This window comes from Barbus barbus, assembly GCF_936440315.1.
Source record: "Barbus barbus genome assembly, chromosome: 21".
Lineage (NCBI taxonomy): Eukaryota > Metazoa > Chordata > Actinopteri > Cypriniformes > Cyprinidae > Barbus > Barbus barbus.
Window position 1 is genome coordinate 2,155,268 of NC_136749.1, and position 27,522 is coordinate 2,182,789.

Sequence of the window (27,522 nt, forward strand, 5' to 3'; positions counted from 1 at the left end):
TTAACCTGTAGGTGAAGGTGAGTCAATGTCGGCAGAGAAATGGTCGCTCCCTAACGCTGCAATAGAGCTCCTGGGTCGAATGCATCTCTCACCAGAGAAACTTCTGCGTAGTAATGCCTATATCAGCACAAAAACAGTTACTTTATAAAAATCCATCTGACCAGTGACACACAGGCACAAGAAACATTTGGAGCATCTCAGTATTGTATGTATGAATGTGGTTTGTTAGTTAGCGGTTAGCTGGTGTACCTTGCGTGTCAGCGGGCTGCTGGGAGCCGAAGCGCTGCTGTATAAACTGAGGCTGGAGTTGGATCTGCTGACGGTCAGGCCTTTAGCGCTGCCTCTGCGGCCCGACGCCTCGAACACGTCCGGAGAGAGATATTTCTCCTTTATCTTAAGGTTTGTGCGTCCCTTTACTGTGTGTGCAGAAGGAATGATGCATAAAAGTCTTTACTGACACTACAAATAACATAAACGCCACCTTGCTGGATAAGTATTATTAATAAGCAAGAATTAAGAGTTTGAGGCAAAAATTTGAAGTTATAGTTAGTTAATAGTGAGAATTGGTCCCTAAACTAAAGTGTGACCCATTAGATAATATTACACAGAAAATAGCAAGATCTTCCAAGCTGTCTGCATATTGTTTGTCCTCAGATTTCATCCACAATAAGCAGATTTTGAATAAGTGTGAGATATTCACCTCTACAGGGGTCATTCTTCACTAGAAACTCATCTAATGCCGTCCATCCACCACCAACTCGAACCATCAGACTGCTTCTGAGAATACGAACCATCCGCAACTGCTGAGAGTCTCCAAACTGGTGAAAATCACAGAAATATCATCAGGCATGTAGTCATGAATATATAGCTGTGCTGCCCCATTTACTCCTGCTAATAACATCTGATTTGAGCATTCGGATGGCACTAAGGCTGTGTATACACTCGTTGGTTCTGGTTTTAGTCCATTTAGTCCTGGGCTGCTTTTCTCAAAAGTATTGTGAGATAAGTTGAACTTATAAGGTAGGGTCCATTGGTGGCAGTAGTAGTTCGCTTTTGGGAAACGTATCCCTGGTTTGTTTAGCATTCACACCGACCAATATTTCCTATGATGAGAAGATACATTCTGTCTTTTTTACGTTTGAATCTTGTGACATCATGTCCTGTTTTTGGTTCTTTTAGATGTCTTTTGTCCGTGTTGCATTCATATATCAGTCGAACCGCACCAGAATTGTGATCAGATCACCCAAGGCCAGGTGTTAATATCAGGTATAAACAGCATTATTTGTACTGAGAATAGATTTTCACTTACCCTGTAGCGATTTGCACTTATTTGCTCTACTTGATATCTCTTTGGACAGTTGCATTGAGACACCTGACGACTCACCTGCAGAATTGAGGTTTTTGTTAGTCATTTTACAGAAATACTCAATGCACGTATAATGTAAAAACAGAGCTACACATACCTCCTCATTGATTTGGTCTGCATCTATCGTTTTTCTGTAAGGGTCTCGGCTTGGATGGAGGGCACTCACAAATTCATAGTAGTCAATGAATCCATCACCGTTAACATCAAATATGTTAGCGACCGCAGTCATTTCCAGGGAGTTGGTGGGAAATTCTGTACATTTCGAGGGGTGAGAACCAGAAGGGCGTAAGTGACATTTCACCAACTTTACAGGAGCGCCAAAACTAATTTTTTCCGTAGTTTGATCTGATTTTGTGTACTGATTTCAATTGTTTATAATACAAATTTGTACGCTCATGGATGACAGTACTTTTGCCAGTAGAAAGAGCTCATTAAGAGCTTTCATTTGATGTATATATCTCCATTTCACCAAAAATGTCACTGGTTCTCACCCCTCGATATGCAAAGTCAAATATTGCAAGCAGTTACATATATACCCATACGACAAGGCGATATTAAATTTACACATACGTATATTCTCTGGGTGGATGAAGATATGTTTATAACATATATAAAATCATGTATATATATGTTTTGCAATATATGTAAATATGTGTCTTTTTATATTTACTCATATTATCAACATGTATTGACTGGTTTTAGGATGGACATAATTTTTTTTTTAAATGTATTACATGTATATATTACATAAATTTAATTGAAATTGTTCCAATTTCTCATATATGTTTTAAATTCATATGACAGTTTCATATATTGAAATTTAATACATGTACACATATTTTTGCATATGGGTATTCACCCAAACAGACTTTATGCAAAAAATCAGCAACCAAGAGTTGTAATGCTCACTAGAGGCCAGAACGCTGTCGATGAACTCCTTGTGAGTGATTCGTCCATCCTGATCTCGATCGATGCTACGAAAAACATCCAGTATCCGGGATTTGAGGTGACTTATCCACTGCATGTATCTTTTCCGCCAGAAGTTGAAGTCAAAATTAGCAAACTCCTCCAGCTGCATGTGCCAGAGAAATGGTTCTTAGACAACCATATGGATTCAAACACAAACGGGTTGTTTTATCAAAGCTACAGCACGGTCATGATCACCTCTTTCAGCCTCTGCAGATGCTCCTCTAGTCTGCTCTGTCTGCCGTGGGCCAGAAGCCAGAGTTTCCTCCACTGACTCACCAGCTGACTCATCATGGGTGTCTGAGGGTCCAGCTTCTCCAGTGGAAGAGGCACTGACTGCGGGGGCTTCGCTGTGCCTCTCCTCTCTATGCATCAATACAATCCACAGAGATTACAGCCGATAACATGCACACAATTCTCACAGCAATGAATCACACCGATTCTTTACTCACTTGCTGGTGCTTTGCGACTGGGGGAAACCTGCAGCTTGGGAACCAGCTTGTGTTTACAGGATTTTGTGGCGTTTTCAATTTCTGGCACCTTCCCTTTCATCTCATTCATGAAATCCTTAAAGAGGAAACAGTAACATTTCTTGACCTTAAACTTTCATCGTGGTTTTGGTTTTTTTAGAGGTGGATCTGCTTTGATTTTTTAATTGTGCGTGTCTATGTTTTCATATTTTCCATTTTCATTTTAATATGTCTATATAGTTTTTATTCATATTCATTTCGGTTTTAGTTTTAGTTATTTTATCAAGTTAAGCTAAATGAAAACGAGAAATGAGTCTTAGGCAACTAGCTGAAATTAAAACCGTTACTTTTTATTTTATTTTAGTTAACATGTATTTTATTACATGTAACAAAACTGTAAAAAAAAGGAATAATTGTGATGCACATATGCATGTGATGGATTAAAAAAAAAAAATTACATTTTGAAATATTGTGGATCGATATTACTTCACTGATTTTTGCTTGAGACAAATACAAAACAGGAAACTGTTAAAAAAAAAAAAACTTTTTGTCTGATTTTAGAACGGTTTTTGAAGTAGATACACAGGTGTCAAACCTTATGAAAACTGTATTTTTAAAATGAACCTTCCTTCTGTCAGGATAAAGTAGTGATTGTTGTACATACTTACATTTTATTACTTTTCTTAAAGGGACAGTTCACTCCAAAATAAAAATTCTGTCATCATTTAGTCTTTTTTCTCAGCAGAAGAATGTAAGTCATACAGGTTTGAAATGACATAAGTGAGAAAATGAGGACAGAATTGTCATCTAGTTTAATGTGAATAGCTTGTTATTGGCTATTATTACCGTGTGCTGAGTGATGAGATCTGCAGTGAGCTCGAGGTTTTCTGGCAGCGTCTCCTGCTCCTTCAGATTGAGAGACTCTTCAGCGGAGGAGATCCAGTCCAGTAATCGCTGTATCTCCTCTCTCTCTGCCTCGAGAGCAGACAGTGTGCTCTGGATCCTCTCGGCCTGCTGCTTCGCCCACGTCTGGACCTGAGACATGAAATTACACATATAACATGCAGACACACATACAGTATATACAGTATGTGTATATATATATATATATATATATATATACACTGCCCTCCAAAAGATTGGAAGCACCCTAGAAAAGTGGGTTTTTGGACAATATTGGCATGAATCCTTTTTAATTTGTGATTATTTTGCACTGATGAGGGACAACACAAACTATGAAAACATATTTTATTACATAAACAGTTTATACATAAAAAAAAATTCATCAAAATATCCATTAGCAGCTATTACAGCTCTGCATAATCTGGGCATCCGAGCTGTCAGTTTATTCAGACATTGATGTTGAATTGGCAATCAAGTGTTGAAGCTACAGTATTAAAGTGTGCTGACCCAGAAATCTTTTAAAATCCTGGACCAAGTTTAAACCAGTAACCAGGCATCACAGCTGGCAAAGGAGCATGTCTGACTTTGACATGTATATATTGCCATTATTATGTGTTATTGATGGTCTTCATTGATAATGTCAAGTTATTTTAATGTATTTGCACCAAAAAATTATATGGATTTATGCTGATATCGTCCAAAACCACACTTTGCCAGGGGTGTTTCCCAACTTTTGGAGGGCAGTGTATATATATATATATATATATACATACATACAATAATTGTACAAACGTCCAGACGCCTTCAGCTCGTGCTTCATGTGTCTCTTTGCTGTCAAATCTTTACAAATTTTTATAAAGTAAGTCTAAGAATAACTTTCATATTGTAGTAATATTTGAGAATGAACACTTATTGGACTGAAGCAGCTCAGCTTTACTTGATTATCCAGACATCTTTTTTTTTTTTGGAAAAATCAGTGAGTCTCAAATATGATCATCAGGCTTTTGTGAAATGTTTATTTGTTAATTTCTCAATTATCAATGTGTTGCATTATATGTGTTGATAATCAAACTAAGCATTTCAATATCATCTTAAGACTAATTATTGGAGATATAGAGTGACGACTGGTATTTATCTTATGTACTGAAACATCTTATTGATTTACTTGACAAGATATTTATTTTTGTTTCAATTTTACAGAACCATATTTCATCATTCAATTATCATGCCTGTATAGAAAAATGAATGAGGCTTCCAGAACCAGATGGTTTTGCTTAATCTGCCAACAGATTTCAACTAATTAATATCTATTAATCATCGTCTAACTTGACTCACCTCTTCATAGCGAGTCTTTGTGATGCTGATCCATGATTTGATGGTGATGACCGAGTCTGGATGGCAGGAGCACAGAATCTCCTCACCCAGTTTGTGAATGTTCTCCAGCGCCGTCTGCTGAGCGTTCAAGAAACTCATCGACTCCTGCACATCACAAAGACAATGACGTGAAACTCATATGATACCAATCTCTGGAGTAATAAACGAGTCCATGTCCACAGTACCTGATGACAGATACGAAATGCCAGAAGAGCCTCCTCTTCCTCAGGCAGCACTCCGTACTTCAGGACCCTCTCAACATCCGAAAGATGATCCAGGAAAGAGTGAACCATTCCATCGAACTCTTCTGCCTGAGAACAAAGATGTTGGGATTATCACATATGTCTGAATATACCTCACAAACACTCATCATCATTAAGGAAAAAAATACAATGTTATTTTGGTATTATTATACTTTATATTTAAATTCATTTTTATTTTGTTTTAATTTGAGTTAAATCTAGTCATTTTTGTGTGTTTTAGTCAGTTTTATTAGTTTTTGCTTTTTTAAATGTACAGTATTCCAGTTTTAGAAACGCTGTGCTGCCCATGACTTAGTTTTCCTTCATGTATGTCCATATTTGGTTTTTCCTGTTCTCGTTTGGTCCCATTCAGTTCTATTAGTCCCAGCTGTGTCTTGATTTGATTCCTCCTGTGTTTAATTAATGATCTAGTTTACTCCCCAGTATTTAAGCCCGGTCTTTCCCTGTCTTTCCCGTCTTAAGTGTCCGGTATTAATATCAATGTTGTATTTGTGTGTGTTCTCCCTGCCTTGTGTTACCACTGTTGGATTGTGGATCATTAAAAGACTGTTTATTTTCAAGTATACCTCTTGTCTCTTCATCACGTCACAGTTTGCGACCGTGAAATATATATATATATATATAAAATTCTGTAGTGTGCAATATGTTGGGATTATCAAAAATGTCTGAATGTACCTCAAATGTTCATCACCATAAATATTTAGATTACAGTGTTATTTTAGTATTTCTATACTTTGTAATTATCAATATTTATTGTTTTTAATGTTTAAGTTTTAGTACTTTGTGTATTTTAGTCATTTTTATTATTTTTTGCTTTTTAAAATATAATTTTAGTTTTTATAATTAGTCATTTAAAAACAACAAAAAAGACATTTTGCCTTTGCAACTAAGTGAATATTCAATTTTATTTATGTTAACAGTAACAACACTACAGTACCTTGAATATTATATAAATGCTGGGGATTAAAGTGTCAGCTAAATGCATAAATGTAACTATAAGTGTTTGTGAATGAAGGTCCCGTGATTATCAGTGGTGTGTGCTGGTACCTGCTGCAGCGCAGCTTCTAGTCGAGTCTGTCTGGACACAGAGAGTTTGCACACGGCCTCCCAGCGGCCCTCCAGCTCCTCCATCTGCTCCTGCAGCCAGCGGGCATCGGCCGTGCTGCTCCGCGTCAGATCCCTGACCGAGCGCTTCAGCGTGCGGAAACAGCTGGCACGCTTCCCGAGCTCCCGCTGGAACACCTGCACATCAGAGGAGGTGCAGAGCTCACCTACAGCACACTATACACTACCTATAACACACTGAGCTCATATGTGACCCGTGCTGGCAAAATGAGTGTGAATGCACATGGGCCAATTTTGAGCTACATGCAAAGAAAGTGAAAAATATCGATTTTGGTCAAATTTGAGGTTTTCACAAAAAGGAGTCAATTAAGCCCTCGTCTAGCGATTCCTATGCTCCAAGTAGTATTTAAAAATCTAAAATTATCTTTATTTGTACGTTTTCTGAGAGGAGTAGCCTACCTTTTTCTCTGCTTGCTTTTTGCGCTGCCGCTGACTGACACATGAATCACGCACATAACCATCCTGATACATACTGTACATATACTGTATACACAGAATTACAGTATTTAAGTTGGCCATTCACGCAAACATAATCAGTTATGTCTTAAGCTAACGTTTGGGGAACTGTTGGGGAAAACATCCGATATCATTATATTAGATCCCTGAAGTACAGTAAGTCTTAATATAGGCCGTCTGTCTCTTTAATGTTAATCTAACAATAAAAGAAGACATCGCTGCTCATGATTGAAGTGCTTTTGTGGTTTTAATAATCAATGTATTTGTAATGAACACAATGAAGTGAGTTTTACATTCGGTTATTTGTTTTTCTTACGTGAATGCTTTAGTAATACACCACTTGTTTCTTTCTTGTAGCTCAGTAATTTTTTGTCAGAGTCTTCTAATGGAGAATGTAAATAACTCATTGCTCATTGTGACTCATTTTGCCAGGACAGGTCACATATATCCTGAGACTTGCTGTACCTTGTGCTTGTCAATCAGATTGTTGACCAGGTCTTTTTCACCGCAGACAGGCACATCTTCAGCCAGCTGTGGCTCGGCTCTGTACAGCCAATCATTAAGAGCCTGCAGAGCGTCAGTGAATCTGCCTGAAAACAGCAGAGCCTCTTCCAGCTTGTGTTGCCTTGGGACAGAAAAGCAGAGTTTAGAGCTCAGAAACAGACTCGCAGCGCACTACAGAGCTCTCGTGGGCTCACCTCTCGCTGGATTTGCCGCTGATGGTGTCCCATGAGTCTCTGAGCTCAGACACCATGTTCTCCAGGTGCTGCGTGTCTTCAGGACTCTGGGCTTTCTCCTGCAGCGAGCGGCCACTCTTCAGACAGGCCTCGTACATCGGCCGCTTCGAGCGGAGCAGTTTCTGGAACTCCTGAAAACATACAAATTCAAGTGCAAAATGTTTTTCGGTTACACTTTATTTTGATAGTCCACTTTAGACATTCTACTAACAGTAATTCTCATTCATTTGCAACTACATGTCTACTAACTCTCAGAGTACACTGTTAGGTTTAGGGTTAGTAGAATAAGTTGACATATACTTGCAAAGTTTCTAATAGTCAGTATGTTGTATGTTGTGGAGCCATCAAAATAAAGTGTTAGCAGATATTAAGCAGACAGTCTACTAATACTCTAATGACTGCTAGTTGGCATGTAGTTGAAAAGTTACTTACTGTTGGTAGAATGTCTAAAGTGGACTATCAAAATAAAGTGTTACCCATTTTTCTGCCACTTTTTGATCGACGGGGTATAATCGGCCCTGATCATCCACTGTTTTTAAGCAATTGGCTGATGGCTGATAGTTCAAGTAATTGCTTTATTGGTCAACACTGATTATTGGTGCATCCCTAATTCAATGTCAATCCTACACCATTTTTTTCAGTGTACTACTTTTTTGGGTTTTTTTACAAATACAATGTAAAATATCAAAGAAAACCAAAGTTTTAAGTTTTCTGGAAATTATTTGCAGTGTCAGTGCAGCACTGTCACCTGACCCCAAACTCTCTCACAGACCAGAAGACCCTCGGCACTGAGTCCTGAGATGTGAAGTACCTTTTGTTCAGCGAGCTGCTCTTTTATCTCTTCCTGTGACACTGCGATCTCTTTGTGTGTATCCAGTGTCTGTTCAACCTCCGTCATCCAGTCCACCAGTAAGTGCCATGATTCATTGAACTGCGGATGTGAAAAGCACAGAAGTTTAGTATTTGCCAAATGATTTCCTGAGAACAGAGGTCTTTCTGTCGGTGTTGTAGGTCAAAAGCAAGTCACAAGCAAGTAATACTTCTCTCAAACCAATTATCTCTATATATAAACAAACTTTGAAAGATTTAGATAAGAAATCCATACATGATATTTAAAAAAAAAATACATTTTAAGTTTTAAGGAAAATTTGATTATAGATCTTATGTATAAAATTAAACATGTACTGGCTCCTCCTGTATTGAGCCAGTTTGTAAACGTAGCACCAACTGGTTACAGATTAACGAGAAGTGCAGTAAAAAGTGATTGCATAGTCCCTTTAAGAAAAAAATGTATTTAGTCAAATAGTGCGTTCAGTTAGCGCTGCTCGTGAGTGGAACTCCATCCTAACTTACATTACAAATTTTAATACTTATGCCTCTTTCAAGTTTCACTTGTGGATAATTGAGAGTCAACATAAACTACATTTTAAAAACTAAATTCTATGCCGTCTTGTCTTGTCTGTTTTAGTTGAGATTGTTATGCTACAGTATATACATGAGGTTGTTTGGTTGAGTACTGATTGAATGATTAAGGCTATTGTTACTTGTTTGTATGCTTACATAATCTCTGCCTGTATATTGATATTATGGATTAGTGATGCATTGTTGGTTATTTTGTCTGACAGTTGGATTGAGGATGTGTTTGAGTGAGCTGGTATTGATCTGTTGGTTGTAGGTATAGTATAATTTTTAAGTGGATGTTTATTTTTTGAGAGATGGTGTACATTTTATATGTATTTTGAAGCCTTTATATATTATAAATGTATTAATTGTTTTATATTTTTAGGGTGACAATTTTACCATCAGTTCAGGGACTGCAGATGCAAAATAGCCTTCTGGCTAATTCTGGCACATTGTATATTTATGTGTTATTGATGTGCATTGTCCCTGTCAAATAAACATGATAATAAAATAAATAAAAACCTGTTTGGCATGTCTTTTGACGATCTCAAATGTTTTCCCCCTGTCTGTGGTGTGTTGGAGGAGTTTCTTGTATCGGTCCTGGACGGTCATGATTAGGTTCTGCACCACATCGCAGTCTTCCTTCCTGCTGAGCTCCGACAGACGCATGGCAGCGGTTTCCACGCATGTCTTCCTCTCTCCATAAGACTGCACCTCACCTACCAGCACCTACAGACGACAGGACTGAATCACACAGACACTCACAGCAGCACACACACACACACACACACACACACGCACATACCCTGTGCTCCTGAAGCTGAGCGCAGACGGTGTCCAGGATGAAGCTGGGCGCAGGCAGAGTGTTTATGGACTCTTCACACTTGGCCATTTTGGTCAGCAGGTCCTGGACATTACTGTTAAACTCCTTTGCAAGACCAAGTCCCTCTGTTAACTTTGCCTAAAACAAATCAGGTATATTATAGTTGACTAAACTAAAACTATACTTTAAATAAACTGTTACTTTAACTAAAATTAAATTTAACTGTAAAAAAACTAAAATAAAATAATAAACGTCTTAGTTGCCTAAGCAACATTTCTATTTAGTTGTTAAACTTAATGTACTAAAATAAAGAAAAATAACTTAAATCAAAATAAATAAAAAAATATAAAAACTATGTAGCCATATTAAAAAAATACAAATCGGAAAAAAAAGCTCATAAAAACAAACAAAAGTTACTTTAACGTTTTTTTTTATATATATATATATTATTATATTAAAAAGACTTACAACAGTATCTCAATTACACTCATATTATATGTGACCCGGGACCAAAAAACCAGTCATAAGGGTCAATTTTTCGAAATTTAGATTTATACATCATCTGAAAGCTGAATAAATATATGGATTTGTTATTATAGGACAATATTTATCTGAGATACAACTATTTGAAAATCTGGAATCTGAGGGTGCAAAAAAAATCTAAATATTGAGAAAATCTCCTTTAAAGTTGTTCAAATGAAGTTCTTAGCAATGCATATTACTAATCAAAAATAAAGTTTTGATATATTTACAGTATGAAATTTACAAAACATCTTCATGGAACATGATCTTAATATCCTAAGGATTTTTGGCATAAAAGAAAAATGTATAATTTTGACCCATACAATGTATTGTTGGCTATTGCTACAAATATCCCCCAGCGACTGAAGACTGGTTTTGTGCTGCAGGGTCACATATATGACACTAAACATACACATTCAATACTTGATTCATTCAATACATTCAATCAACAAATGCTGCACACCATTTCCAAGAAATTCCATTTCATAACATTGCATTCCATTTAATAACATAAAATTATCTTTAAAACGTTGATGGAATTATTATTTTTTTTTTTAAAGATTAGTCAGTAGATAATTATTTTAATCATTTTACTTTAAAATGTTAATGTCAACAGATCATTTACAGCCACACTTTTGGAGTACATAACATTTTAGTTACTTTGGTTACATTTTACAATAAGATTCCATTAGTCAACATTACATAACTACATTAGTTATCATGAACTAACAATGAAAAATACTTCTAAAGCATTTATTAATCTCAGTAAATGTTAATGAAAACATTTATTCATATTTTAATAAAATCAGTTAATGTATTAACTAATGGGACCTTACTGTAAAGCGTTATCCTAATTTTTTATTTGGTCACACTTTAGTTTGGGGTCCAATTCTATTCCAGTCTATTAACTATGACTTTTGCCTCTATAAACTCCTAATTGGCTGCTTATTAACAGTCAGTAAGGTAGTTGTTAAGTTTAGGTATGGAGTTTAATGATTAAGGGATCTAAAATATGGTCATGCAGAATAAGGCATTAATATGTGCTTTATAAGTACTAATAAACAGTCAATATGCTAGTAATATGCATGCTAATAAGCAACTAGTTTATAGTGAGAATTGGTCCCTAAACTAAAGTGTTACCCATTTGTTTTTCATAAATAATATGTATAAAATCCTTTTAAATGAAAGAAAATCAAGTTCTCAAAACTTTATATGATGCTATGCTGTAAGCCTGTAGATGGCTATAATTATGCAGAATATGCTGTCATCACCTTTCTTTCTTGCATTTTAGCGTAGACAGCGCTCCACTTCTGCTCCAGTATGCATACGCTATGCTCTGTGCTGGAGCCCCGGGCCACTTCTCTGCCCTCCAGCATCCTGTGGATGGCGTTGCGCACATTTGTGTAGGCGTGCATTTTAGAATCCATCTCATTACACAACTCCTGCAACGCAAGATACAGAAATAAGGGATACAAGAATACAGACTTCAGGGTTTCACTTTATTTTGATGGTCCCTTTAACTCATTGCACCATATGTGCACCTACATATATACTAACTCTCATTAGAGTGTTAGTACAGTATAAGTAGACTGGTAGGGTTAGGGTTAGAATAAATTCAAATTCAAATTCAAATTTTATTTGTCACATACATATACATACATAGTACGACATGTAGTGAAATGGATCTTTGTAAAGTTGACAGATACTTGCAAAGTTACTTGTAGTCAGTAGATTATCTGTTGGGAGACTATCACTATAAAGAGTTAGCAGATTTTAATCAGACAGCCTACTAATACTCAACTGAGAGTTTGTTGACACGTAAGTACAAAGTTACTTATTGTCAACTGAATGTTCAAAAGGGACCATCAAAATAAAGTGTTACCGACTTCAGTGTAGGATCGTGTTTTATAAACACAGTTTGCAGGGTTAAGACTCCAAGTTCAGCATGCAGTATTCAAGTGCTCATTACCAAATGAGCGTTCAGTCTCTCGTTGGCAGAGTCTGGCATTCCCCACACCGTCTTACTGGAGGACAGCCTCAGGTCTGTGTGTTCCAGCCACTGCAGGAGATCCTGGATCTCCATGGTTACGTCCTGAACCTGCAATCCAGTTATAAGGGCTGAGTTTATAATACACACACACACACACACACACAAGGTATAAGTTTCTATTGCATTTCATAGAATCCTCTCACATGTGAATATCAAAAACGATTTGATTTTTCATTTCATGACCCATTTAACTGGAGACTCACTCTGACCATAACAATAATTAAATCTGCGAACAGCTGTAATCAGATCATGAATTAATCATTCAGTGCGACTGGTAAACAATTCAACAGGCTAATTGAAATGAACCTGCTCAAAAGTGTAACAACGTGGGGGAAAATCCGAGATGGTCCTCACTGCAGAACACAAGATCCAGGGGGCGTCTTGATCCAACTCCTCCCACCTTACATACACCTCTCCACCCCCTGATCCCTAAACCCACCCATCCCCACCCCTAAACCTACCAATCTCCACCCCCTAGATGTGGATCCAACTCCGCCCCCCTGGATCTTTGTTCTGCAGTGAGGGGCTACTGGAAAGTCCTCCAAAAAGTACAAAAACACATCTAACAAAACAAAGTTTCATTTTGACCTGGAGAGGAATTTCTCTTTTTTGCTACTGAATGTTATTCCATTGGACTCACTGATTGTGCTCACACAGGGTATAACAACTTCCCCCTCAAAAAATGTGTTAAATTTTTGTACTTTCTGGGAATTTGGTGTTCTTTGGTGTTCCCAGTCAAAAAAAAATAAAAAACTGGCCTGCTTATAAATATCTTATTATGCTGCATTATTGCCAAATATTGATTTGAATCCTTTTGTCAAATTGTTTTATTTCAATTAGCACAAGTTTTGTACTTCATTTTGGAACTAACTGGTTGAAGGCCTCGTTGATCTGAATTTATGCACCTCAGTTTTGGAGTGAACATTGCCAAAATAATCCACAATGCTTGTTTCACTCAAAACTGGAAGTGCATACGTTCAGATCAATGAGGACTATGATCAGTCAGTTACAAAAAGAAATACAAAACCTGAAAAAAAAAAAAAAACAAGTAGAGGAAAAGATTGAATCCAAGAATTGGCAATAATATAGAATAATAAGAGATTTACAAGCAAAGGTCAGTCATCTTTGACTGAGCACCAAATTAGGTAAAGGATTTTCAGCACAGCACAAGGGTTACGGATTATGTAACTTTTTTGAGAAAAGGGGGAACAAGCATATGAGACAATGGGACTGAGACCAACCAAAACCAACTGTTTCGTGAATTCTGTAATCTGGTTTATTTGCTGGTGTTTGTGGTCACCTGACTGAGGTTATTTTCCAGCTCTAGCTGTCTGCGCTCTGTCTCACAGCGTACAAATTCCCAGCGTTCATTCAGCTGTTCCAGACGAGTCTGCAGGACATGTGAACTGTCTCCCGCCCCAGACTCCATCAGATTTCTGCCGGCCAGGTTCAGAGAGTCTACCGTGTGCACATGGGACATCACATCATTCCGCAGAACCTAAAGGCAACAACAATCACTTTTGTTTAAAAGTAGTAGCCAGTATACAGTACAGACTGTATAAAGACTGTGTAGGATGCAGTAAGCAGTGGCTGGAGTGAACGTGATTTCACCAAGTACAGCATTCTAATCAACCAATCGGAATTGAGGGATACATTTAAAGGAAATGTCAGTTTTAGCCTTACAACCAAGGTTACATGCTCTTCTTTTTCTTATTCTGAACCTTTGTTATTCAGTTATCATTTCCCTCTGATTTTATGGATAGGTTATGGGTAGGTTTAGGAGTACACTCTTAAAAATAAAGGTGCTTAAAAGGTTCTTCAGATGTGTTTTTTTTTAAATTTATGTTTTAAAAACCTTTTTTCTTGGTTATATGAACATAAAGGAAACATGCAAACATTATGGGAATGTTATTGTTGAATGTTCTCTGAACGTTTTTTAAAACAAGTAGGAACATTTAAATAAAAATGCTAGAACATCTAACTAAAACATTTCTACATTTCTGAAATGAAACATTACATGAGTTTGTATAACTGTTGAACTGTTGTAAAACTGTTGTTCATATTTTTGAGAGAACCTTGCTAGAATGTTAACATTCCTTGTTAGTTGGGATACAGTAGATCTATGCAGCATTCAGTAAGCAGTACACTAGTGTTTCATTCGACAACATTGGCAAGAATGTGCATATAAAAACATGCCACAGACAACTTGGAGTTTGTGTTTGTACCTTGTGCTTGGCTAGCTCTATCTCACAGGTTTGCAGGTCAATGCTGATTGGCTGAGAGGCCAGCAGTAGGTCAGCCGTGTGGGCGAGCCAGGCATGCAACTCATCAAGAGTGTTCTGGAACTGACCCAAGCCCAGCAGTGCACACTCCAACTGGTGCTGCTCGAAAACACAGTGCTCTCGTTGAAGTACCATTATGATGAAACAGTATGTTTTTTTTTTCATTTAGCTGAGATTTTACCTGTCTGCTGACAGTCTCTGACTCCAGATTGTCCCATCGCTGACGGAAGTCACTCAGTGGAGAGATGGACCCAGGCCGCTCAGTGCCCGGGGAAAGACGACACACAAAGCGATGGTTTAGACTTTCAATCTCGATCTTCTTCTGATAGAGCTCTCGCTTAAATTCCTGAAAGGAGAGGTGATGGAATCACCATAAATTTGCTTGTGACACAGTTTTCAGTTTCTCGAGGTAACTTTGTGTGGTCTAACCTTCAGGTCACATAGCTGGTCTTTAACTGATCCCAGGTCAGATCCCACTGAGAACTCCTCGGTGGATTTCAGCTCTGCAGACTTCAGCCACTCAAAGAGTCCCTTAAAAAGAAGGTCATATTTTTTAACTTGCTTTTGTAGTGTTCTCTTGATCCACTCTACAGTATATGAATATTTATAAATGCACATTGTCAATTTCTTCCATTGTCTCATGAAGTCAGTGCAATCAAGAAGATAAATCACTGAAATATGCTAACTTTAATCCAAATTCTCTTTGGCTAACCCTTCTCTCTAGAAGGGCATCCAAAAGTCCTGCCAATTGGCAGGAAATTGGCCAGTCTGTTAGAGACTCATCACTACAACCACATGGAGGCATGAATATTGAAATACTACAACTGTAGACAGAGGGCTACCACCACTGGACGAGACAAGATAAAAAAAGTAGTGAACAGACCATTCTTTGTGATTGTGTTTTGAAGTTTTCTACAGTAAGTACAAACTTCATTAGGTAGGGTGACCATATGTGCTTTTTCTAAATTGCCTAAAATGTCTGGGTTTTGGCTTTGTTTTCCTGTTGTTTTCATACTTGCTGAAGGTAATTCCTGAAAAGTAGTTTGACCAATAGCATGTAGGCATTGTACACAATCGACCAATCATGGCGTGCGAGAAGGTGGGATCAACAGAGAACGGTCAAAGCAATGCAAATATGCAACCATAAAATAGGACAATAGAGAGAACATCAAATAAAGGAAAATAAAGCCAAAACCTGGACATTTTAGAAATCCTGTCCAGGACATGTCCAATCTGAAAAAATGAGGATGTATAGTTGATCTACATTAGGAATCCCTTGAAAGGAATTGAAACTTGTTCCTTGCGGCTAACTCACCTGCATACTGTCCTGATAATGGAGAGCCATTCGTAAACATTCTTCTAACTTACTGTTGCACTCTGTCCAGATCTTACTGAGATTGTTCCAGGTGCCATAAAGCTGCAGAAAAAGACAGCTGGATAGTGAGATGTGAACAAATGACTGCATGATGTACAACAGTTTCTTCGAGGATTAGTCTAAATTCAGTTTCAAATACTAACCTCATCCAAACTTTTGGTGACCTCTGGCTTGTCTGTGTCACCACAAGCTGACATGAGTTCCATTCCCAGAATTCCCAGTGTGTCCAGGTCACCTTGCAGAGAATCAATGTCCTCCCTGAGGGTCTGAGAAGGAAGCATAAGAGATTTTGTATGGGATGAGGCATTGCATTGATTCAAACTTTCAAGAAATAACCCTGCTGAAAGAACAAAACCAGGTAATGAGCATATGTTCTGTTTTGGAAGGGATGTACTTCTAAAAGCTGCTAAAGTAAAACTAGCAATATTACATTGGTCAACCAGCTTCACCAGCATTTCTCGTTCACCAGCTAGACCAGCACTAAACCAGCAAGGGCCAAGCTGGACCAGAATAGAGCAGAGAAACATTGGCCATAGTATCATTTTTGTAGCCTACCTGCATGGTCTCCAGGCTCTGTCGGATGGTTTCTGAATCTGATCGACTGGAGTTCAGGTCCAGAACAGCTTGCTGGGCATCAATCAGTCCAGATGTCAAGTCACTCACATCATTCCAGAACCTGACTGCCAGATCCAGGAGATTGAGAAGCCACTTCTCCCTCTCCTGAGCTTGTCTTTGAGCCTCCTCCCAGCGGCTTGTTAGACTGCAAACCCGGTCTTGAATAGCTGAAATTACCAAGATCATCATAGACAGACCATGCTTATGAAACAATAGTGTTTATGAGATGTTTTAGCATATAAAGCTGTATGTGCCAGAAGATGTATGTGATTCATGTTTGAGGTACCTGTGCCAATGGAACTGTCCCCAAGAGCCCCTGTGTTGGTCAGGAGCTCCTGAGCCTGTGTCCTCACACTGCTGAGGTCCAGATCCATTTTTGCGAGCTCAGACAATGTGTGCTTGTTGTCCTGTAGCTGCTCCTGAATTCGTGGGGTGAGGCCTTGAAGAGCCATTGAGGCCTGCAGGTGACTACACAGACGCTCTAGTCTCTCTCCAATCAGAGTCATCCTCTCATTCAGCTGACATGGACATACAAAGTTTCAGGAGTGAGCTAGCATTTATGCAGCTAAAATGTGGCAATGTTGTCTTTCTATACCACTTTAGCAACATAAAACATATGGCTTCTTTGAAAACAGGTTATATCAGTGTATTGCATCAGTGGGTTGCATTCCTGTAGTTCAGCTGAGCATGGCGTTAGCAACACCAAGTTCATGGGTTTAAATCCCCAGAACTGTATAAACTGATATACTGTAAGTTATGAAAATAACAGGATTAATAACAGGTTATTTTTTTAAACCTTCTCAAAGTGTTCAGGACACTGGTCTCAGCATCTACAATGGAGTTTTTGGGCATTCATCAAAAGTAGGTCCCCTCTGTGGAGGTTTGACTTGTTCAAGTTTAAGAACCTCTGATTTATAGCTACAAACCATGTTAAACTAACTACCATAAGAAGCCGATTTAGCTGGATTCTCCAGTATGTGTTATGGAGAAAAGTCTTTTTTGTCTTGCAAAGTAATGCTGAGGCAGCAGAGTTCAAGAAGTCAAAATTAGACTTTATTGCAAGAAGACAATAAATCTGAGATCCCTGCAGAACATCTGACCCTTTTATGCAGTTTTCAACCAATGATCTTATTGCAGGTGTTCTCCCAGTAACTCTTCACCTCATTGGTCTCTTGTTCTCTTGTAAGGGTGGCAGACTGCCAACTAGCCTATGTTAAAACAAACAACAAAGTGACTATTTGGTGTATTTGCCTCAACGTTTTTATCCAAAGAACATGTTGAAGGCCATGTGGCCCAAAAGAGCAACTTAGTATCAGTGCGGATGCCATCCGCTAGCAACTTCAGCCAAAATCCCATTCTTTCCTGTGTGACTTTTCTCACAGTCATGTAGGCCATGAGGCCTTCAAAACACATCAGCTTTTACAGTATTCAAACTACTTCTACAATTGTCTTCTATAGGATAAATAAAATATTTCATCATATGCACCAGGAATCAGTATCAAATCTATGTGTGTGTCACCTGTGTATAGCGGGGCAAAGACTCCTCCAGTACTCCAGCAGCTTCTCGAACCCTGTCTCTGATGGCCAGGTGCTGCTCTTCAGTGTCCCTGGCTTTGTGGCAGAACTCCTCGCCCTGAACTGCATTCAGGTCTGATAGACGATGGGCCAGCATTTTCAGCCTTGCTATCAGTGGCTTATGCTCTGCAATGGACTCCCTGATGCCCTGTTTGGAAGTTATGGAGCAACATGATCGAATATTGATGTTTGTATTACACAACTAACTAACAACTAATGAAGTCTAATGATTGCAATACAAAGTTAATATATTGAATATAGTGTGATGGCTATTAAAATCCAATGTGTTTGAACTTGAACTTGTACTATAGCAAATGGGAGCCCAAACATGAGCATCTGTTGTTAATATCTTGCTCTGAAGAATCAAGTTGTTTAGTACCTGTAAGAGGTCCTGTTGTTCTCGGAAAGCCTCGTAGCTGATGGGGTTCAGGGTAAACTGGCCAATAAGGGCTTTGTTTTCCTGCAACCATGGTAATACCTCAGCAAAGCCCTCTGAGAACTGAGACAAGAGCGACTGAGCATGTTCCAGTTGAAGCAAGACTTGGGAATTAGTGGCAGTAGTGACCTGACACTGCTCCTGCAAGGTGTCTAGGGAAGACTTTGGGGGGTGGGGGGAACAGGTACAGTAGCATTATATTGGTTATTATGTCAAAATATTTAAAAAGGTATTAAGAATGAATATTAGCTTACCTGGAGTCTCAGTGTCTCCCCATCCTCAGTGTACATCTGCAGGAGTTCCAAAATCTTCACCATTTTCTCAATGTTAAACTTGTGCTGCAGAATCTCTACAGCAAGTATCTGCAGAAAAACAAACATTATATGGATTATTTTAAAGAATTTTACAGAATTTCTAGTATATGCACAGTGTGCACAGTATTTTGCATCATTGAATGTGCAAAAACTCACTTTCTGCTCATTGAGCTGGGATGCAATGATGTCTGGGTCCAGATTAATGGCTCTGAGCTCCTCCAGTGCCAGTGAGATGTCTCTAAACCAAGCCAACTCTTTCTCAACAGCCTGTTCCAGCTGATCAAATGCAAACAGGCTGATAGGTGAGTGAGTAGGAATTTAGCAGCTGTATTTATCCAAAGTGACTTAGAGTACACTTCAAGCAACCTGAGGTATCCACCTGTCTCTTACCTTCTGCCTCTCAGAAGAGCACAAGACTGCGTCCCCAGTCTGACTCTGGGCAGCAGGAGCCAGCAGCTCTCTCTCGATTCGACCAAGCCACAGGTGGAGGTCTTCCTGACTGGAGGTACATCGACTAGATGCCTCCAAAGCTTGTTCCAGCCTCTGCAGGACATCAGCACTACCCAGACTCATAACTGAGTACCGGATACGCAGACTGTCTACCCACTCCTGCACCAGCTGGGTTTCCTCATCTTTAGATTAGCATGTGAAAGATTGAAACATGTTTGAAACATGTTCTTGTGGGCACTGTGCAAGGTTGAGTGTATACGATGACACAAAATGGGATGAAACACCACCTGAAATCTTTTCCATGAGCTCATGAGCACATTGTTGGAGATTCCCCAGGTCGACACTCTTAGCTTTTATCTCTTCCATGACTGCCTAAACGGTGATAAAGAAGAGCAATTTCATTCCCCACTGAATCTAGTATACAAATTTATTAATGGAGAAAGAAAACATTTTCCAATGTTTTGTTGACCTTGGCCTGTCCTGAGGCTTCTTGCAGATGGAGCATCCCTCTCTCTGCAGAGCGTAGCTCAGCTAAGTCCTGATCCACAGATATAAGCCATTGCTGAAGTCTGTCTGTCCTCTCCTGGAATAGCTGAGCTCTTGGCAGAATGTCCTCCAGAATCCTGTGTCTGTGAAAACAAATTCATTGTCAAAACAAAACACATAACGTCAAATTTGTAAAAAAAAAAAAAAGTTGTGGTTGGCTCTTTTATGTCAGTCAAACAGCCCCATCTAAGTGGGTCTTCCTGGAACCAAAATGTGGACCAAAGTGTCAACCAGACTGACCTGCTGTTGGCGCCCTGAAGTAGAGCCTCCCACTTGAGCTTGAGCTGTGCAAGCTGCACTTTGGTCTTTTCACTGTCATTTCCCTGAAGCCCCTCTGCCAGGTTTGGACCCTCCTGCATCAAGGTCTCCATACTGGGTCTCCTGTCCTCTAGGAGGCGCTGTAAGAGCTGCAGGACAAGAAACTTATTATTATTATGCTGAAGAAATTTATTATGCTTCCTCCATGTGCCAGGGCTTGCAGGGAAATCAATCCTGGGATGCTTCTCAGTATTCAAACTGATGCCAGAGATTGTCTTAATATAGGGAGATGAGAGGGTCTGTATTACTTACTATTGGAGAAAGCGGAATGGCTGACTTGGATCATGTGTGCCGTAATAACCAATCACTTTATAGCCTTGACATCAATGAATTTCAGTCAGAGTTGTGCGACACTCAATCACGTAATCACGGATTGTTTACGGATACCATAGGAATGAATGAGTAGTGCCGTAAGCTAAATCCCACCTGTCACAAAAAGTCAGTGACTTCTCTTATAAAATGGGATTTTTTTTTCAGTGTAAACTCTAAAATTAGTTCAATCCAAAAGTATTTTTCCTCTAAAAAGCTGTTTATTCAGCGTAGTGAAGCCTCTCTTCCATTGACATCCATTCAAATAAAACAGCCTCTGGTCTCCTTTCCGTTAGCATTAGCCGTTACACTTTTTTGGCTAATGGTTGCAGGCTTGCCTTCTAGTGGCTTTGTTGATGCTTACTCATCTCCTCGCTTTTACGTCCTCGAGCCTGTGACCCTATGAGTGAGGATAAACAGGTGTATCGTATCTTTCTCGTCGAAAAGCCTGACACAGCTGTAAATTCTCCACCCCTTCTCGTTCTCGTCATAATAATTTAAATTTACATTTGCAGTTTAGATAAACCATACATGTTATATATTCCAACAGGGCATCTTGCTTTATTAATATTTATTATGAATATCTTAAATAACTTAACATAAACAACATAAGGGCATATCCCTTTAACACAGCTGATGACGCTTTGAAGTGACGCTTGAGTGGTCAAGAATATTCCAGTGTACAAATAACTGTTCCTTTGATTCCCCCGTCCTCAATTTCTTTCCTTGCATCCTTCCTTCATGCCTTCCTTCGTGGAGCTAAGATGCGAGGAAAGGAAATGAGGATGCACAAATAAGAAATGAGAAGCAACCCTGGTCTTGGAGATGTCTAGGTCAACTCTGCTCCTGGGTCAACCCTTCAAGGGACCCACTGTCCTGCAACTTTTTCTCCAACCTGCTTCAGCACACCTGGCCTGTGATTTTTCAAGTGTTCCTGAAGACCTTAATTAGCTGGTGCAGGTGTGTTTGATTAGGGTTGTAGCTACACTGTAGGACAGTGGGGAGACTGTCCTCCTCCATAAAACGACGCTATGGGTCAGGGGTGCCCAATCCTGGTCCTGGAGATTTACATACCTGCAGAGTTCAGTTCCAACCCTGATCAAACACACCTGTGCTCCTTCAGATTAATTAGTTGGTTCAGTTGTGTTTGATCAGGGTTGGAGCTGAACTTTGCAGGACGGTAGATCTCCAGGAGCAGGATTGGGCACCCCTGCTATAGGTCGTTTGTACAAGCCAGTGTTGCCAACTTCTTTCAACTGAGAGTTGCTTGAAAGCTTGAAAGCAAGACCTTGTGCTCGTGCGGCAGTACTGGCGAGGCTCAGAAACTGAATAAGGTTTGTCCAAGAATTAGCTAGATTTGTTGCTAGGTGCTTTTTTGGAAAAAAGTCGCTAAAGGGGTAACACTGCTAAGTTGGCAACACTGGTACAAGCACCTTATTATGATTTATATTTACATTTTTATATGTTTTTTAAATATTTTTTTTGTATTTATATTTATGGGCAGTTGTGGCCTAATGGATAGAGTCAGACTTGTAACCCAAAGGTTGTGGGTTCGAATCTCAGGTGTGGGGGGAGTGAATGTCCAGTGCTCTCTCCTCCTTCAATAGACCCTTTTCACATGACGTCACGCAACTTCCTTTTTGAGTCGAAGCAGGGTATTCTTACTTCCGCCCGCATAGTAAAGCGCTATCGCTACCAGCATGGAGTTCAACCAGACACTTATACATCTGCCACAAATACGATTAATGGATGACTTCAGCTTTCTACTCTCATCCTCATTCAAGGCGAGGCGTCTGGCAACTCAAATGAACTTACCGAATACCGAACGGCGAGATTTGCCGCTTGAAGTCGAGGGAGGAGTTGTGACGTCGTACTTTCTGATTTCCGCGACTCTCGCGCAGTGTTTGCTGTCTTTATTGCTGTTAGATATATTTGTCAAATAAGTTTTAGATGTTTGCATGTGGTAACATAAATTTCATTCAATAATTTATGTACTGCTTAATACAGCGTCTGTATGTACAAGAATAATATTCAACATAAGCTTGTACTATTTAAATATAAATAAAATGGGGGTCTATATTTTTCCACTTTATTTTGATAAACATGATACAATTTAATTCATAAATAAATAAATGGGTCATTCTATGGAAATGTCCATATTTCTGTCCCTAGCCTTTACAGAAATATTACACTTTAAAAACACTTTAGGGTTATAATTTCTTTATATTTTAAAATGAAACAATACGTTATTTGAACAATTAGACCTTCTTTAGCCATCAATGTGGCAATACTTGTTTTTTTTAATTAATCATAAAGAATTCCAAGCACCACAAAATTGTTTGTCCCCACAGCCATGAAAGTGCTTTATTTTTAGGTCAAAAACACGATTTTCTACCATTTAAAATACAATAATGCTGCAGTAATTGCTAAAGAAGGTAACACCAGCACATGTGGTCTTGAAATAATTGCACAAAATAGCTATACAATAATTAAGCTGTCATTTATATGTATTCATAAAGTCAATCTAATAATGTGGTCTAAGTTTAAATGTTAGAAAAATCAATACATTTTAAAACATCTTGCCATACCAAAAGTGGACGTTTCTGTAGAATGACCCAAATATATTAAGTTTACAGAAAAGCTTTTACCGTTAAAAAGATTTGTGAGCATTTATGTAAATAAATATAAAATGCACATCAGCTGTTTTTTAAAGATCATATTGCATATAGCCTTTAATGAACATAAAATATCAATAAATAATAATTCTAATTATTGATTAATAATTCAAATTGAAAAAGGGGATATACATATAAAGATAAATTAAATGGAGGAATTTAAGTAATTATAGAGGTCCATAGTTCTATAGCACATATGGCTTGACGGCGGTCCTTCTTGCATTGTTTCAATATAAAGCAATTTTATTCTTGAACTGGATAATACTGGGTTTCATTTCAGACCACTTGCATTTATGGATGTGAAACTTGTAATATGAGAATTTTATTATAAAAAAATATGACTTATGTCCATGTAATTTTTCCCATAGTAAAAATAAAAATAAAATAAAATAAAATTATGACGTTTGTCTATTTTTTATTGCAGAATAACTACACTTGCATGTAAATATACAGAAAATGTACACAGTGTACTCACTATTACAATATTAACACCAACTGAAATAAAACTAATAAATTATCCAGGGAATAAACCGAAATAACAAGCGAAAAGGTTTTAAGTAGGCTATATATTTTGTGTGGAGATGTAAACGTTATCATACACATCTGAAAGCGAACCCAAAAGAGCGCATGTTACACCTCTCTTCATCTCCTTGCACTGGCTACCAGTGGCAGCTCGCATCCAGTTCAAGACACTGATGCTTGCATACAGAACTACCACAGGCTCAGCACCCTCCTACTTCCACTCACTATTACAAACCTACATCCCCTCCAGAAGTCTGAGATCTGCTAGTGAGCAACGCCTTGTGGTACAATCACAGAGAGGCTCAAAATCACTCTCCAGAACATTCTCGTTCACCATTCCTGGCTGGTGGAATAATCTTCCCACCCCTATCCGGAAACGCTGGATCCCTGGCAATCTTCAAGCAACAACTGAAGTACTCTTCAGGCAGTACTTTCGGCAGTACTAATACTCAGTACTCATCCTAAACTCAAAAAAAAAAAAAAAAAAACCTCTTTCCCTCTATCTTTCTCTCTCCGCTTACTAACTTGTACTTATTTGAACAATGACTGAGACTTGGTGTTACGAGCACTTCCTCCGTCTGATTGCCTCTTCAAGATTAATCACTTTTTGTATTCCCCAATTGTAAGTCGCTTTGGATAAAAGCGTCTGCCAAATGACTAAATGTAATTGTAAATGTAAAGCAAATCTATAACATTGCTGCAGGGTAGCCTCCCAACCATCTAAAGCAAAGATGTAGAATAACGTTCGCAAAAGAACCTGACTGTAAGTACATTCAATTTATTAGTCTTAACTCTTAGCGTACGTCATTATTCCATTATTCGATTTCAAGTTGTTCCTGCAATTTCCCGAGAAGTCTCCGGTGTAAAGGTATAATGGAAGTACGGATCCACGCGGAAAAGCAGAAGTTAGCTGACGTCATTGTGAAAAGGGCCTATACCAAGACTGAGGTGCCCTTGAGGAAGGCACCGAACCCCCAACTGCTCCGGGTGTGTGTTCACGGTGTGTGTGTGTTCACTGCTGTGTGTGTGCACTTGGATGGGACAGTGTTGTGTCTGCTGTCATGAAATGAAGAATACTGTCATGATGACCAATCAGATTGTGTGTTCATTTAAATGCAATGTGCGACTTTATATATGGTCCCTTACCCAGCATTTGTCCCATTTCCATTTCGCAAAACACATTTACATTAATGCATTTTTCAGACGTGTTGGAAAGTGATTTACCGTGCATATGCATTCTATGAGCATGTGCGTTCCCTGGGATCGAACCCATAATTGCATATCATAATGCAATGTTCTACCAATTGAGCTACACGAAACACAAATTATGATGCAGATAAAAGGGTACAATACATTTATATGAACGTGTGCTGTTGTCGGTAGGAGTGCAAATTTAGTAAACGCTCTGATGGGTCTTATATCAGGAAAGTGACAAACGACCTATACGGTTGAAGGGCATGTTGGGAATTGCCTTCCTAATACAGTTTTGTAGAACACCCCCTTTTGCGTCTTCAAAGATGCTTTGTATGAGGAAGCAAACACACATTTGGTTCATAGAGGTATTGCTCCTTCTGAGAATCTACTAGCTTTATAATGCACCTTGTTCTCTCTTTGTGGTCCTTAAGCCAAACACTTGTATCATGTGTCAGAGGATCATTGTGGGCATTCAGGTATGTTTTACCTTACTCACTAAGCTAACAAAGATGTCTGTCTCAAAAAGGTTTTTCACCCATTCCCATATCATACACAAAGGCATTCAAAGCTTATTATATGCATGAACTTGCCCAGTATGCTTCTCAGTTCAAGAAAAGTTTACGGATGGGATGAGAAATTACGTGACAAGGCTTTAAAATAGGGTAGCCTTTTTTATTAATAGTTTATGTAAATAATAATGTATTAGTTTATTGTTTTTTGTTTATATAGCAACAACTGAGTTTTTAACATACCTTCTGTTCTTGCAGCTGCGCTTTCACCACTTTAAACTCTGAGGATGGTGGTTTTTGATTGGCTGTCAGCTCCTCAATCTCACAGACCCACGTCAGCAGCGTTTCCAGATTTTGCTGGAATGTCAATGGATCCCTGAACTCATCTTTCAGAGCCAAAACACTTCTGCCATCCTTAACATAAGACCAGACAATATACTATCACATTTTCATAAAGAAAGTACAGGTTAAGGAAAGATACTGTACCTTCCATTGATCTAGACTTGATTCCTGGTCTGAACTTGATTGACCATCACTCTGCAGCTGTGAATCAGAACAATTTTATTTAATTGGAAAATGAACAAATTGGTGAAACTTTGCTGATACGCTGACTTCAAAATCAGTTAAATGAAAATGGTAAATGATGGTAAAAATAAATAAAAACATGTAAAATTAAATTAAATTGAATAACCTCTGCAAGTTCCTCAGCAGCTGCAGTAAGGACTCTAACAGTTCTCGTAACAATAGGGTCACCTCCTTTCCCCGCAGGAGGATACTCTGTCACCTCTACAATCTCAGTAACAATTGTCTCTGTCACCTCTGTGACTTCAGTGACCTCTCGAGTGTTCAGAGGCTTCCAGGAACAGGGACTTCCAGAATCCCTTCTCTGCAGGCTGGCTCTCCTGTCCACGGATCCATACTGACTCAGGGGGGATCTTCTATACTCTGGAATATTACACCTTCTGGGCAAAGACCCATTCCGTGGTGTTTTTACCGGGGACGGAGTGCTTCGCCAGGCATTGTCCAGCGTGCTGGTTGTGGTGACAGTAGGGGCTGGGGAACTCCTCTGCTTGTCCGGTGTTGGAGTTTGTCGAAGAACCTCTTCCACATCCTCTTTACTTGTTTCTTCTCTAGGAGGCTCTGGGAGCGGCCATTCTCTCCGTTGCTGGTAGCACTCTTTCAAGACGCTCTCCTCTGACTTAACTTGTTTGGACTTTTGTCCCAAACAGCTAGGTCTGCTAATGAGGTTACCCATGATTCTTCAATCCACGGGTTAATTGTGTCCCTTTGTCATACATACAGGTGTCGCCTAAACTACCTACAACACAAGGAAGGTCAAAGTGAGAAGATACTCTTTAAACATCTATACCCTTTCAAGGAAATAGTAGCCTATTAGTTTCCAGTTTCCACTGCAGTCTTCAAAAGAGATTCATCCAGCTCTGACAAAGACCACTAAATGTACATCTCAATTAGATTCCTTGCTGTCCTACAAAGGAGAGTATTTTACCACTTTCACGCCAACAAACACCACCGTCATTATTTATATGGCAGAGATGGTATCACTTGACTAAGGCTCTGTCCTGACCAAGAAGGGCCAGATTACTGTTGGAAAACAACATGAGCACAGACTTGCTAGTATTATCCATACAAATGCAAGTGACAAGCCTGTTTATGAGGGCAGTCTCCTCCAGGATACCCACGGCTCCTCCTGGCAGCCACAGACACTGTCCTCTGCCAAGACTATCCGCGGGATGGCCCTGGGAAACCATTTAGCTCCTGATCAAATATGACAGGCATGGAAATGCTGCTTCATTTCTTTGCCACAAAAGAATGAACAGTGTTTTTTTAGTGCACGTGTTCGTGGTTTACTGGGAAACACAGACCACATGCCTGAGGAGCAGGACAGCGATGAACACGTAGACACACACTGAGTTTAATGTTCAGAA

General features: G+C 39.0%; 1 protein-coding gene across 1 annotated transcript; it reads right to left on the reverse strand.

The window, feature by feature from the left end:
- Positions 1 to 26,831, reverse strand: macf1b (microtubule actin crosslinking factor 1b; the record flags this gene model as incomplete). Its single annotated transcript, XM_079444907.1, has 38 exons — positions 1 to 117; positions 250 to 416; positions 701 to 818; positions 1,310 to 1,384; positions 1,464 to 1,618; positions 2,276 to 2,438; positions 2,531 to 2,697; positions 2,785 to 2,899; positions 3,649 to 3,837; positions 5,041 to 5,184; positions 5,265 to 5,390; positions 6,390 to 6,584; positions 7,389 to 7,548; positions 7,622 to 7,791; positions 8,472 to 8,591; positions 9,584 to 9,790; positions 9,867 to 10,022; positions 11,678 to 11,848; positions 12,376 to 12,504; positions 13,757 to 13,954; positions 14,682 to 14,837; positions 14,920 to 15,084; positions 15,168 to 15,269; positions 16,054 to 16,155; positions 16,257 to 16,379; positions 16,669 to 16,895; positions 17,015 to 17,246; positions 18,248 to 18,451; positions 18,683 to 18,901; positions 18,994 to 19,101; positions 19,210 to 19,329; positions 19,444 to 19,685; positions 19,791 to 19,875; positions 19,973 to 20,132; positions 20,290 to 20,456; positions 25,820 to 25,990; positions 26,063 to 26,119; positions 26,268 to 26,831. The coding sequence occupies 38 exons, from the start codon at positions 26,829 to 26,831 to the stop codon at positions 1 to 3; spliced, it is 6,246 nt and encodes a 2,081-aa protein (XP_079301033.1).
- Between the last annotated feature and the right edge of the window lie 691 nt (positions 26,832 to 27,522).